The sequence below is a fragment of the Hemicordylus capensis genome, chromosome 5, assembly GCF_027244095.1.
Source record: "Hemicordylus capensis ecotype Gifberg chromosome 5, rHemCap1.1.pri, whole genome shotgun sequence".
Lineage (NCBI taxonomy): Eukaryota > Metazoa > Chordata > Lepidosauria > Squamata > Cordylidae > Hemicordylus > Hemicordylus capensis.
In genome coordinates this window covers 40,540,490-40,555,550 of record NC_069661.1, presented here as the reverse complement: position 1 = coordinate 40,555,550, position 15,061 = coordinate 40,540,490, and the positions used below count along the sequence as shown (strand labels likewise).

The window sequence follows — 15,061 nt, the reverse complement described above, 5'->3', positions numbered from 1 at the left end:
TATTTTGAATAATTTTTCCTCATGTCAGTCATCTAAAATAGATATTTCTTACCAGAAAAATGTATTTTATTTAACAGGAATTTTTTTTCTTTATAGCACCCAGAGTAATAATATTATGTCTGTATACCCAAGGACTGTGGTGATTCTAAAGTCTTAATTTGATGTTCACTCCAATACATACTATGCATGTTTACTGAATCAGTGGGGACTTACTCTCAAGCTAGATAAGCTTATGCTACAATCAATCTTGTGATTGACTAATCACCTCTTTAAAGTACTCCCCGCGCACCACAATACTCCCCGCACCACTAAGTAATAAAATAAACCCTGTATGAACTCAGTGGAACTTATTATTCTCTGCCTACAAAACATAGGATCGGACTGCAATCTTGGATAAATTTGCATGGGAGTAAGTCGCAGCGACCTCCCTGACATTGACAATGCCCCTGGACATTGAGAAAAGCCTCCTAGGATCAGGCCATCATCGGCCTTATCAAAGAAAACCGCTGCTCAACTCATCGATGTCAACGCCACAACCGAACGAAAACCATCCAGCCCTTAGCGTGCGATTCATTTTTCTGAGAGCTGTCAGGCTGTTTCCATAATGGAAACCATAACGCGGGGCAGTATATTTAAATATGAGATCCCATCTGTAGATATGGATGTAAGCATTTAAATAAATGCAGTACTTTCGTCCGCAAGCCTTCTGGGAACAACACCAGAGGCGGCAGAAGCCGCATTCGAAGTCCAAGCCCTCCTACCAGAAACAACATCCCGACCCCTCCTTCCCTTCTTCTTCATGAAACAGGTTGCGTTCTCTCGCGAGAGTCTGGAAACGGCGTTCTCTCCCCGCCCGTCCGCTCCCGTTTGCAGCCAGAGACTGGCTGGGTGGAACGCACGAGCTAGTGTGTCAATTATGACGCCACTGAATGGAACGCGGTGAAGGGCGGATGGAATCACCCAGGGGGGGTGAGGCGCCCCTCCCTCCCAGGGTCTGGGAGCGAAACCAGATGGGGGAACAGCGGCCCCGAGAGCCTGCTCTGTAGGGCATATCGGTCGAAATCCGAAATTTAAAGGCATCGTAAAAGGGAAACTGCACTAGGGCAGAACACGGCAGGGCATACCTTGTGTGCAGGTATGCAAACAGGAAATCGCCACGTTCCTTTCTTTACACAGACCTAGCAAAGATTTACTCATTTATTTTGCACAGCTCTTTTGGGCTTCCAGCTCCTCACTTGGGAAGGTTTTCCGTGTTTGCACATCCATACCTCATGGGACTCTGGGGTGTTTCTTTTATTAGCCGAACCCTCAGGGCCCCTCTCTCCAAGCACACATCCCATTCCAGCCATTCTCCTGCAATTTGGTGTAATACTGGCTCATTAAAAGGAAGGGCAGAAGGAAAGAAAGAAAAAGCCGAGGACAACCGGGCTGCCTAGGCAAAGGACCTGCCCGTCCGGCTGTCGCTAGAGGGAGGTGTGGTACAGGGAGACAAGACAGCCGGGGGAGCCGCCGGAGGAAGAGACAGCAGGAAGGAGAAGCCGAGCCACCTCTCCAACTCAGGGCTCCGTCCTCTGCTGCCGCCTTGCTTGGATCGAGGTTGCGAGGCGCAAGCAAGCAGCGCGCTTCCCGAGGCGCCGCCACCTCCGCCGCAGTCGCAGAAGGGAAACATCTGGGGCGACTTCTGAAGAGGAGAGGCCGTCCAGCCGAGAGGGCAGCTGGGGTTACTTGCGAAGCGACAACGGAGCCGCCTCTGCCTCTTCTCGCTCCCCATTTGTATCCTGGTTGTTATTAAGCTGCCACTGCTGCGGACCTCGCGCGCTTGCCTTCCTCCGTTTGGTTTTGGTTTCCCTTTTGGATGGCACCTTTTTTGTAGGCAGCAGCGCGCTCGATCTTTGCGGGGGAAATAAAGGAGGGAGAAAGGGAAGACCGGAGGAGAAGCTCGCCTCCTCTTCTCCTCCTGGAACAAACAAACAAGCCAGCCGGGAAGTAAAAAAAAAGAAGCTGCCAAGAGGGGAGTGTGGCCGTCGACTCGCCCGGAGGAGGAGAAGCGCCTTTGCCCTCCCAGCTCTCATCCTTTTCCGCCCACCACCCCTCCTGTGCCCACCTTTCCTCCGCCTTCCCTTCCCTTCCTCGGAGGCACCAGCACGAGCAAGCCGGGCTCATGATGGCTTCAACCACGACCTGCACCAGGTTCACCGACGAGTACCAGCTCTTCGAAGAGCTCGGAAAGTAAGGAGATAAACACGAATGGATGGCGCGCGGGGGCCGAAGGGCGGAAAGCGAGGAGTTGGGCTCGAGAGAGCTGGAAACGGGGAGGGAAGAGATGACCCAAACCCGTCTTTCCCCTCTTGACAGCTTGGCACGAGGGGCAAGGTCTTTGGGGCTGAGCGCTGCCCCAGGTCAGACCTTGGCACAGGGTCAGTGCTTTGCTAATCAGCTTGCCACCGAATCTTCCGGCGGGGAGAGAGGAAGGAAGGTTCAGTGTCCAGATTTAGTTGGAGGAGGAATGAAAATAAATGTGAATGCATATTTCAGGGAGGCACAGCTGCCTCCCACCATCTCCCCCCGCCCCAATTTTGCATGCGGTCTGCTTTATGCCTCATACAATTAGGTTCCATGTTTATGGATGCAGAAAGTTCAGCTGGGCGTACCGTATAGATACACATTTAAATATATAACAGGAAGGGAGGGTGATCTGATTAGAGGAGAGCACCCCCGCCCCCTCCCTGCTTTCTTGTTTGTTAGGAATTGTTGTAGTACTCCCGATCTTGTGTCCAGCAGTCTTCTCCGGAAGATAATACGAGCACAGTATTCTCCACCATTCTAGTTTGCGATTGGGGCGGAGGGGCATGGCAGTAGGGGAGAACCAGCAGCGACGAAATTTGCCTCTGGGCAGCGTGGGTGGCTTAAATGTGAATGTCCAGTGAAACAAAGCAGCAGCAGGAAAAAAAAGAAGACTTCTGAATGGCAACGTGGTCCACATACAATTATTAGGAAATATAATTCCTCATAACATATTATGGGTGTCCAGTGCTCAGGATTAAATTGACTTTCTCTAGCTCTTGGTTTCCCTTTCATTCATGTGTCTTATTTGCCCATTTTCAAAACGGTGTGAACTCAGCACTGTGTAGTTTTGTTATATAAATGACTTGAAAACGCTTGACCGGATGGCAGGAATAGTATTAACATGGTGAACGTGTTGTAAAGAGCGGGCTAATTCCAGTGCTTTTTCTGCAAGGGAGTAGCAAATTAATGCTCTTGCTCAGAACTGAATCTATTAAGATTTATTGCATCCTAGCCACTTCAGCGAGATTTGAGTGTTTATGGTTAAATAAACACAAAGTGCCATGTTTACAAAGCAAGAGGAAGGGCTTTTTAAAAACCCAGAATCTCTTTTGAAGATTCCACCATACACCATCCAATACCTTTGAGAACTATGAAAAATGCATACAGTTTCTGTATGTCAACATTGCCACTTCTAATGAGATGCACATTTATTCAGTCTGTTTAATTATATGGCTTATGCTCACATTTTAAATACAATTTGCTGTTACAGTCCATCAAATTAAGGCTGATTGCCATGTTGTGTTCATTATCCTGCCTCCTGTATTGACATTGCTCAGATTGGTTAATACACTCTATTGCTAGACCATTTCTTAAGTTGCATAGCCCCGTTAAAATTAATGTTTTTCTGATTTATTGGCTTACAGGGGAGCTTTCTCAGTAGTGAGAAGATGTATGAAAATCACTACGGGACAAGAATATGCTGCCAAAATTATCAACACTAAAAAGCTGTCGGCAAGGGGTGGGTATTCCCAAGATAATGTAAAATACATTCTACTTAATGAAGTTTTAAATGAATAGTGATGTGTGAGTGTATCATCAAGAAAGACTGTTCTTGTTCACTCTGTGTAATCCTGTGTTTTGAAAAATCACGCTTAAAATTTAACATACTCCTGTGATATTGGCAAGATTGCCCGGAGTACTATTTAATGTGCTATTTAGATCTGTAAGCATGAAACGAACTGTGTTATTACATTTTTAGGAAATAGGTTTTTCCCACTGTAGCTTGTACAGGAGGAAAAGTCGGTCAAATCTTAATTGAATCACACTTTCTGTTGTATTTACACATGAACTTAATTCACTGTGGCATATTTAACCGAAAAACCCTTAAGAGAAAACTGGCCTCTGCTCTCCATATTCTAATATTTTGGTTGGAAGGAGATAGAATTCCACAAGGTGACTTTCTGTAAATCAAGTGCACATGTTTAAAAAGTATTTTCACCTCTATCATGTATTGCTTTTCTTCTTTATGGCTTCCAGATATGACTATTTCTGAATGATCAGGCATCTACAGATTCACTTGCAAGTTCGCCAGTGGCGAGTTTTTCCAGCCCTGTGGTGAGCAGGACACTCAGCACCACACAGATCTCCTCACCAGTGGTCTCATTTCCACTGCCACTTTTGATAGTTAAAAAACAGTAGGAATCCTTTCCCAGCAGTAGGTGAGGGCTCCCACTGTTCCTTATCATCTCATTGCAAATGATAGAAGACCCATTTCCTTCCTAAGTCCTCTGCATCTGTTCCAGAAAAGGATCTGTGGGAAGACATAGGATTAGTGGTGACCACAAATAATGGCTGGCTAGTGAGCTAAGCCTAATGTTGTGGATCCGTGATAATGATTATATGTACTTAGTTGTTACGTGCCCAGAGCTTTCTTGAGAACGCTGCAAGCATAATCTGTTTATGATCCAGCCCCACTGAAACTAACAGAAGTTTACACAAGAGTTGGCTTCCTATTCTTCTTAGTAGTGCTTGTTCAGGAGAAGTGCCTGGTGGATATGTATATGTTTTGGCCTATTTGGACTTATGAAAGTAGGCCTTATGGTGATCTATTTGTTCTTGGTAAATCCACACTGAAGTGCTTGTTTGAGGATGTTGAGGATTACGGATTATTCTCTGTTAACATCTGTACTTCTATGTTCATTTCTGGCCTTTTCGGGAGCATAGGAATGAATGAAACCATTTGTTCAGTGTGAGATCTGTCATTCATGTCCTGCTTCTGCTTTTTAATTCTGGGAGAAACTATGGAGTAAGCACTTGTCTGATTGAGTTTTCATGTTTATGAGCTTCTTTTAGGAGTATGTTACATTTTCTTTGGACTTCCAGCAGTTCTGGAGAGCAGTGCTGTTTGACTGTAGATGTCAGTCTTCCTAGCAGTCTGATCCTAAACATGTTTATGCAGAACATAAGAACAACCCTGCTGGATCAGGCCCAAGGCCCATCCAGTCCAGCATACTGGACCCACCAGATGCCACTGGAAGCCACAGGCAGGAGTTGAGGGCATGCCCTATCTCCTGCTGTTACTCCCCTGCAACTGGTACTCAGAGGCATCCTGCCTTTGAGGCTGGAGGTGCCCTATAGCCCTCTGACTAGTAGCCACTGATAGACCTCTCCTCCATAAAGTTATCCAAACCCCTCTTAAAGCCATCCAGGTTGTTGGCTATCACCACATCTTGTGACAGAGAATTCTAAAAGTTGATTATGCGTTGTGTGAAAAAGAACCTGTTTGTCGGTCCTACATTTCCTGGCAATCAATTTCATGGGATGACCCCTGGTTCTAGTGTTATGTGAGAGGGAGAAGAATGTCTCTCTATCCACTTTCTCCACACCATGCATGATTTGATAGACCTCTATCATGTTTCTATCATAGCACAACAGTTTTATTCTCAAACTAGAGTGGGTTTTTTTTAGCTTTAGCATTATGTTCCTGGCTTCTTCTTCTTGTTATATATTGCAATGGCCTGGGTGTGTTCTTGGTTTTGGCTGTTGTGCAAATCTGAAATGTTCAAATGTACTTTAACTTAAAATATTGTATTAATACACAGTAAACACAAACACACAAATATTTTAAAAATTACGACAGAATTTTGTGGGCCAAAATATTCCTATGGTGTTAGCATGCAGGTATTGGCTGACATACTGCTCAGTGTTCAGTGTGTGTTTTAACACATGTTTACATAAAACTCCTCTGGTACAAACACACACAAAATGCACAAATGCAGTTGCGTGAGGGACTGTTATGTTCAGTGGCTATTCATCATGCAGCTTTGTGCGATTTTCTGTGCTTGTGCAAGAAAGCTCTCGTGCAACTGTGCACACATTTCGTTAAAACACGTACAACGTTGTGCAGTATGTCAGCCCTTAATGCTAAAATGGAATGTTGCGTGTCTCATATTTTCAGTTGTTATTAGACATTGTTATGTTGGTTTCAGAAAACTGGAACCGCAACTAGCTATTTTAACAGTTACATAGGAAGATGCCTTATACTGAGTCAGGTCATTGGGCAATCTACCTCAGTATTTTCTGCACTGTCTGGCAGCAGCTCTCCAAGGTATCAGGCAGAAGTCTCTCCCACCCTACCTGGAGATGCCAGGGATTGAACCTTGGACCTTACTCATGCAAAACAGATGCTCAACCACTGAGCTACGACCCCATCTTGAATTGATGGACTGAACTTCCTGACAAAGAACTGATAAAACATTCATATGTCTTTATAGAAATTTATCAGTTTCTATAATTGATAAAAGAAATGCCCACTCCAACTTGTTCCATTATTTTTAGACATATAATTAGCATTTTTAACATGTAAGCGAGGGCTTCTAAATCATTACTGCATTTATTTCTCTTGGCAATATTAAACTGGGGTGCTTTCTGTAGTTAGCAGTATAAAATGACACACAAAACCTTCTGTTCAGTTGTACAAATCCTTAGGAATTCCATTTTGGATTTGTTATACATGTTCTTAGCATTTGTTTTGTAATTTTAAATATAAACCTATAATGTAACAATAGGCATATAATTGGCCTTCTGCTCATGTGTACACCTGTATGTGTGTCTGGTATATAAGTCTGTGTGTAGTAGAAATCTATATACTGTATATTGCCAAAATGTGTTCTGCGATGGATTGATCTTTTCCTTAATATTGTTAGTACTGAGTTGGAAGAGAAAATGGTTGCCCTATGGCAGAAAGAGTGTGATGCATTTTAACTGAGCATCCTGTGAATTGTTGAAAGGTTTGGTTGAGTGGATATAAAACAATTATAGCTTTGAGGAATTAATATTTTTCTAAAAATGATCCGCATATCTCACCAAAGACACAGGAAAATAACAGAAAAATGGAGGCCAGGTAAGTAAGGTGGTGGGATAGAGGAAAATGAATAAATAAACAGAATAAAATATGCGAGTTGGTGTAGTAACTATGGGGAATGTGTTTTATTCAAGCCCAGTAAATCTACTATGTGCTGTTTGTCTTAGTCCAGATTCCCCCTCCCTTTGAAGCAGCAGAAACGCTGTAACAGATTTGCATTAAGATCCTTTCCAGGAAGCTGTAACCCTAATAAGTTTAGTTAGTCCACAATACTTGTGTAGAACTCAAATTAGTAGTCAAAGTTCAACAGACAACATAGGAAAGGTAAATTTCAGGTTTAATCCTGTGGCGAATAACAAGAAATAGGGCAGATTATGATACATATATTTTGGGTCCAAATAAATTGTCATACTTGGGGTGCTGCTTAGTAACATATTCAAAAACTTTTATTTCAACCTAGTACTCTCCATTAAAAAAAACACAATAATTTGGGTTAAACAATATGTTAAAATTAAATAACGTTTAATTTGTTTGAGCTCAAAGAATAGTCTATATATGCCTGCTGTAGATCCATCTTAGAAGTTAGTTTGGGTCCAGCCAGTATGTGCATGGGAGTCCCATATCCGTCACTTTGAACTCTTTAGAAGGAGAGCAGAATACAATTAAATTAAACTTAAGACTAATGATAAACCTCTTATCCAGTTGTGTCCTTTGTGGTTATGATATTCTTGAATCGAAGGTCCAGTTCATGTATGTACATCACTTGATTAACTCAACATGTAATGACTTGTTTGTTTTTTGTTTTGTTTTTTGACATTTATATTCTGCTCTTCCTTAAAGGAGCCCAGAACGGTCTACGTAGTTACGTTTCTCCTCACAACAACCCTGTGAAGTAGGTTAGGCTGAGAGAGAAGTGACTGGCCCAGAGTCACCCAGCGAGTATCATGGTTGAATGGGGATTTGAACTCAGGTCTCCCCAGTCCTAGTCCAGCACTCTAACCACTACACTACGCTGGCTCCCCATGGAGATGAACATGTTAACAGACTCTATTTAAAAGCACTGGCTAACATCCTGACTAAATTTGCTCAAGGAGGTCGCATTGAAATTAATTAGTTAGTTAAATTGACAAGTTAGACATGCTTGATTTGAGATGGGTCAAATCAAGGTTCCCATGAAAACCTACACTGCAGTAAACACTGTTCAGGTAGGATATAAACTGAGGTTGCTGTGCTTGTGTGCAGCAATCCTGGGAGTGTGCTTGGAAACGCTGCCATGCTGATGTGGTCTGAACCGCCACCTCATCCTGCTCTCCATGCTTACAGTGTTTGAGGAGAAAAATGCTGTATTCATGGAGAGATCCTCCCCATGGTGTGGAATGCAGGAGTGCCCTAGTGTGTTGTTAACGGGAAGAATTTCCCCATAAGTTCAGCATTTGTCTCTTCAGGCAAACACTGTAAGTATGGAAAGTGGGGTTTGTGTGGTTTTAGCAAGTATCATGATGGGGGTGGGCCTTCCAAGTGTATTTTGTGGGATGCTGTATGCAAGAACAGCATCCTTGCTTTCTATAATTCCAGTGCAGTGTTTTAGTCTGGAATGTGCCACAAAACCCTTTGCTTTTGCAATGGCTTGCACAGCCACCCCTCTTGGAAAAAAAGTCCCTACTTGAGGCTGTAATCATCACATGATGAATATGCATATGCCAGCTAGCCATTACAAGATGAATTTTAGTAGTATTCAGGGGGCTGTGCATGCAGGCACATGATCTTGGGTAAATTTAGCCTAAAAAGATAAGCAGTGCTCCTGCTTAAAGAAGGGTCTCTATCTTAATAGCATTTTACAATTGACCTTTTAATTGACACATTGGTAATTGTGTGCTTTCTCTTTGGTCATGGTGACAAACATCTTGTCTGTCTTGCTAAGAGTGTCTTTTGTGATTCTAAAAATGTTTTTTTCTTTCATATGCAAGGCACTTCAAGAAGGGAAGGGAATAGAAACTGTAATTTAATTTTTAGCATCCTGAGGGCATGTGAATTCTATGACTGTGAATGAGAGGCTGCTTTAGAAATCACATGGGTAAATCAAGGCGTTTGGGTTCTGTTTTTACCTTGCTCATGAATTTCCAGTATTGTTATATGTTCTGAGTAAGGCCTGGGTACACAAATGTTGTAAGTTTACTAAAGCATTTGGATCCCTAATCCTCACACTATAAAGTGTTGCTCAGGTTTTGCTAAATAATAACATATTATAATGTTTTAAGAAGACTGCTAAAGCTGTTTAATTCATAATTTAGTGGCAACATGTGGAAGAGCTGCTTTTGTAAAAACAATCTCTTAAATAAAATAAGAAGGCATATGGATAAAAGCTTACAGCACAATATATGGATGAGGCTTATGCATTAAATATGCATATTATTTTCAAGGGGGAGTTGCAAAAATTGTTGGGAGGGAGGGAGCAAAGGAAGGAAGAAAGACCCTCTGCCCTCTTCTTGCTCCTCCCTTCCCCACTTACTACCACTTTTTCCTCCACTGATGCTCCTTACCCCACAAGATCAAGTAGTTGATCTCACCACTACTTTTGCTCCTTTCCTATTCTCCTTCCTCTTAATCACCCCTTCCCCTTTTTTCTTAACTCCTTCTCCCTGCTCACTTCTCCTCCTTACTTCCTCTGTTGTGCTTCTTTTTGGTTAAGAAAGCGTACTGCTGTTGAAGGATGTTGGGTGCAAATCAATCCGTTCTCTCAGCCTCAATGGGAGAAGAAAAGAAGGAAAGGCAGGCCTCAGAAGCAGAGCCCCATTGATTGTTTCTGTGGTAGTTGGGAGTCTGAACTGACTCATCCATCCTCTGCTCCCAGACTGATTGCAATGGCTTGAAGGCCACATTCTTTACTTGAGCTTAAAGTGCTTCAATCTGCAGACTCATTTCAGGAGTTGATGACGACTGAGCCATCTCGGCCCTCTTCCATGCCAGAATTGATCAACATGGGCTAGATTGGACTCGGAGGAAGTGCACTACAGGATGTGCTTCCTTTTGAGGTCAAACTGAACAGCTACTGATTGCTTTCAGGGGCTGAAGCCCACTGAACCTGCTTAACCAAGCTTGCCCTCCAGAGCAGCCATGGGGCCTTGTTCTTGGCTGAGGAAAGGCAAGAAGGTTCCGCTCACTGATACAAACTTCCTGCTTGGTCACCTAATGGTCGACAACACATGCACAATTATCTTTGCTTCTGGGGGTACTATCTGGTGACATAACTGGTAGTGTGCATGTACAGACCTAATCTGTGCTTTTCGGGGTAACAACCTCAACAGCTCTTGCTTCTCCTTTCGTCTTTGTTCTTGCCCAACCTGCTCTGCCTTGGCTCTAAACCAGGATTGTAGCACAAGATCCAACTCTTCATCAATGCTGCTAACACCTGCTCCTCTCAGGTTCCACCATCACCCCCTCTTGCCTCTTTCAGTCCCAGAGTGGGCTGGGACAGAAAGATGAGCAATTCTCCATCTAAAATGGTCTGAGAGCCACAATGAAGCATGTGGAAGCCTCATGCTCAGAGTTTGGCCACCTCACTATAAAATAGCTTCTGTCCTGGAAGGATTCTTCTACTTCCCGAAAGTTCTCATAGCAGGGGTGTGGGGGGAGATTCCATTCCATCTGTGCAAACAGGAGGACATATTTCTGTTCCAAAAATCCTACAGTTTAACTGTCAACAAGGAGGAGGACAAGGGACAACAAAGGCTGTTGTACACACACGCTGAGCTTAATTATGGAACATAACTCTTTTTCCAGGCAAGCTGCCTGGGAAAACATGGTTTAATCCTGGTAAAGGAGAGCATGGTGAAGAAACTGGCTGACCTGTTCTCAATTGAATAGGTTGTGAGTGAGCAGAGTAGTGATGCCATCGACATACACAAATAGCTGGCTCAGAATGAGAATTACCCATTTCACAAAATGCGAATGTGAACTTCATGTGAACTTCCTTGCCTTGAAAATGACCTCCAGTTTTTTGCTCAGTTATGAAAGTATGTTCCAATTCTACACCTACATGGTCTATATGGACCAGACGAGAGCTGGTCTTGTGGTAACAGGCATGAATTGTCTCATTTAGGAACTTAGGAAGCTGCCTTATACCAGGTCAGAGCATTGGTCCATCTAGCTCAGTCTTGTCTAACCAGACTGGCAGTGGCTTCTCCAAGGTTGAAGGCAGGAGTCTCTCTCAGTTCTGTCTTAGAGATGCCAGGGAACCTTCCGCATACAAGGGTTTGCCTTGGTTAGCATTTGAATGGGAGACTACATGTGAGCAAAAAAACACCTTCGATGTGAGAGCCATTTCCCATTGGGCTGACCATCGCACAGTACTGCACTTTTCTCAGTGCTGGGAGGGCTCTTTGAATGAGATGGAGCCCCTCTTGTAAGAGCAAAGCATTGGGAAGGGCTACTTATCAGCACTCTGTGCATGCCTTTCAAAATGGTGCAGGGGCTCAAGAGAACTCTTGAGTCCCTTAAAGGAGCCCCATTGGGACTGGGCAAAGCATAGCCTTGCATGCTGTGAATGGTTGCCTCTGCATTGTGCCAGCTAGACTGTGCAGAGTATTCAGCTTTGGCCAAAGCTTCACACAGGCCCAAAAAACAATTTGCCAGGGAGCTGTACTTATGGCTGATGGGGGCTGCCACTGGTGCCTGGGCCTTACAATGAACAGGGGACCGGGCCATAGCTCAGTAGTAGAGCATCTCCTTGCATGCAGAAGGTCCCAGATTCAACCCCTGCCATCCCCAGATAGGGCTGGGAAAGATTCCTGCCTGAAACCTTGGAGAAGCTGCTGCCAGTCAGTATAGACGATACTGAGCTAGATGGACTGATGGTCTGACTCAGTATGGAAGTTTCCTATGTTCCTGTATTCCTCAGACTAGGCACTCAAAAGGTGTGTGTGTGTGTGTTTTCTGAAACTCACTTGCATGTTTTAAAATTGGTATGTATAATCTTAACACCCTGATCCTAGGGTCCTGACTTGAGCACTTAGTTGGGTAGAATTAATTTGCCCTAAGAGCAGGTCATGACCCAGCAATATGTGATCCTTAAAGAAAGTAAATCACAAGTTTGGCTTTTGGTGTACTGAGGGAGTCTCAGAGGCTGGCCATTTGGGGGTGAATAATGAACTGTAGCAGATCTACTAGATAGTGATGCTGTTCTTACGATCAGCCTAAACCAGGCTAAGAAAGCCAAGCCTGGTCTTGCTGACTGTAAGAACTGTCGGGAGCTTTGTGGCTCCCGGCGGCAGTGCAGCGGCAAACCCTGCTAAGAGGCCAGCCTTGTAAATGAGGTTAAGAGGGCAAATGCTCTCTTAACGCCACTTTTTCAGTCATTCGCCAGCCCCGACTGCTTACAGCTGAGACTGGCAGACTGTAGGAGTCCCAGCCAGCGTCAGGGGGGATCCCCACAATGTACCATGCACTTGCGTGGTGCTTTGTGGGATTTCCAGGGGGTGGGGCGACTTATCCCAGCCCCAACCCTCTGCTGCCGCTGGGGTGAGCTGGAGTCCATGTAGGCCCGTGATCTGTGCACCTAGCATGGAAAGGGTAATCATCTGCGGAGGAGGTAAGGATTTACAGCCTTCCTCCCCGCGCTCCCCAAGCCCTTTGTAATGGATTGTGAGAGAGGGTGCAGTAGCTTATAAAAGCTTCAGAAACCCTGATATTTACTCTACTGGTTGTTGTTGTTGTTGTTGTTGTTCAAGATTGTAGGTGGGAGAACAGTGGTTGGTTGCCTGGCAGTGGCTTAGAGCAATTGTAGGATGTAGTCCATGTTCCTTGTGTAGTCCAGGTACCACCCCACACCATCCACCCATAACACAAACTAATCTCTGACTAAATCAATTTCACCCTGCCCTGCTGAGAACCCACTTACTTGGATCCTGTTCAATTTGCACTGGAGAGACTGGGTGGGAGATAAAGGACTTGGAGGCAGAAAAAGGTGCCTCTTCTCAGATGGCAGCTGCTGCTTATCTGGAAAGTGAAATTGCCACTGTCCTTGCTGATTCATCCTGTGGCATATTTTCCGTGTTTGTAACACAACAGAACATCTGACAATCAAACAGCAAAGTGTCATTGCAGGAGGCATCTGCAGAAGGAAAGGAAGTGTTATGCAGCTGGCTGGCAGTGCACTACTCTACACTACCAAGTGATGTTGTGAGTCGATCACTACATAGACCTCAGAAATGAGTTGTGCATGCACAGTACTTATGAGTCAGTCTAGAACTCGAGGAGATGTTTGAATTCTAAGGAGTTGTAAGCAGAAGTGCGCTTGCATAAGCTCACTGCCCCAGAGAAGTAGCCAAGTTGGAGTGGGCCCTGGGACAAAAAGTGAAGATGAGCATCTGTGCTCCCTCCCTGCCTCCTAGGGAGGAGGGGAGAGCAAAGGGCAAACTGTTGCTTAGCTGGTAGGTACCCTCTCCTTCGGATGCCCAGGGACATTTGTCTTCTCTTGTTCAGTTTTAGCTACGCCTCTGACTGCTTCCTCCTCAGCACAGCTGAAGAATTCTCCCTTCCCCCACACACTGAAAATCTGTTCCTGAGGGTTTGGAGACCCTCCAGAACAGGATAGTATGGAGAATGGAGGTCTGCAGAAGGAAAGGGCGATCACCAAAAATTGGCCTGCCTACATGCATGGGAGTGCCTTCTGTTTGTGCACTTAAGTCCCTCTCCCCCACCCCCAGCTTTGCTGGTGGTGTCATAATGGCTGACCTATTTCCGATTGTGTTGAGGGGAGTTTGCCCATCTCTTCAGCAGAGTGCTCTGCTGAATATTGTATGGCTTGGGTGTCGGAGCTAGCTGGTAGAGAGTGCTAAATTAATTGTTGCAAAAGTTGGATGGAAGTAATTCTTTCTGATATACAACACTAGAACCAAATAGTGTTTCTGGCAGCTGGTGGATAAATTGTCTACAGCAAATACCATTAAATTTTTGTGAAACCAAGTCTCTTTCCTCAGCATAAATGGTGTGTCTAAGGAGAGTGAAGAGTGTGCTGCTTTCTCACTTTCTGGAGCCAAGAGGGCTGCTGCTGGGAATCTTTTTGTCAGAGGGATTGTTTCAGGCTTTTAAAAACTGGTTTTATGGCACAGCGGGGAAGTAACCTGCCTAGAGAGCAGGAGGCTGTTGGTTCGAATCCCCTCTGGTGTGTTTCCCAGAATATGGGAAACTCCTATATTGCGCAGCAGCAACAATATAGGAAAGTGCTAAAAGACATCATCTCATACTGTATGGGAGATGGCAATGGTAAACCCCTCCGGTATTCTACCAAGAAAACCACATAGCTCTGTGGTCGCCAGGAGTTGACACTGACTCAACGGCACAACCTTTCCTTTCTCTTTACTTAATGCATATTCTTACCTGTCTAAATGGCAGTCTGTGTTCAACTTTCTTGTTAATGTCCAATAAAAGCAAAACAACATTATCAGCTTTCATCAACCACCTTCCCCTCTTATTAGCTTTTCTGCCTGGAAGATACATAGGAAGCTGCCTTCTACCGAGTCAGACCATTGGTCCACCTACATACCACACAACTTTGTTGTGTTCCCCAAGTAGGCTCTATCTTGCCTACTCATGGGCCCTCTTACATTTGTGTGCTTGGGAAGCAAAAATAATCAGCTGCCAATCAGACATGCTAAAGCCTTCTTAGATGCAAATGTATATTGTTGGAATAAGTCGTGCCTACTCTGATACCCATGCCAGTGTCGTAAATATATTTTCAGTCCTTAGGAGCCACCATCAGATTTTCAGAAGTCCACATCCCAGGCTCCTGGGATGTTTTCAGCCCTGGCTGCTGCTGTTGTCAGTAGTAGTAGTAGTAGTAGTAGTAGTAGAAAATGTAGAAATAGTAATATAATTATACACTGCTTAAATCAAATAGTTTTGAAATGAGGA

At 44.4% G+C, this 15,061-nt stretch overlaps 1 protein-coding gene across 10 annotated transcripts in view; it reads left to right on the top strand.

Moving 5' to 3' along the window:
* The first annotated feature begins 918 nt into the window (after nt 1-918).
* The window catches only part of CAMK2D (calcium/calmodulin dependent protein kinase II delta), a 208,939-nt gene continuing 194,796 nt past the window's right edge, over nt 919-15,061 (top strand). For 4 of the 10 annotated variants that reach the window (XM_053251686.1, XM_053251681.1, XM_053251684.1 and 1 more), the window contains exons 1-2: nt 924-2,229; nt 3,711-3,805. In XM_053251686.1, coding sequence (XP_053107661.1) covers nt 2,162-2,229; nt 3,711-3,805 — 163 coding nt within the window. In that variant the 5' untranslated portion in view covers nt 924-2,161. Of the gene's footprint in view, nt 2,230-3,710; nt 3,806-15,061 lie in introns of all 10 variants that reach the window. The other 6 variants (XM_053251682.1, XM_053251680.1, XM_053251687.1 and 3 more) reach the window with 5 other exon arrangements.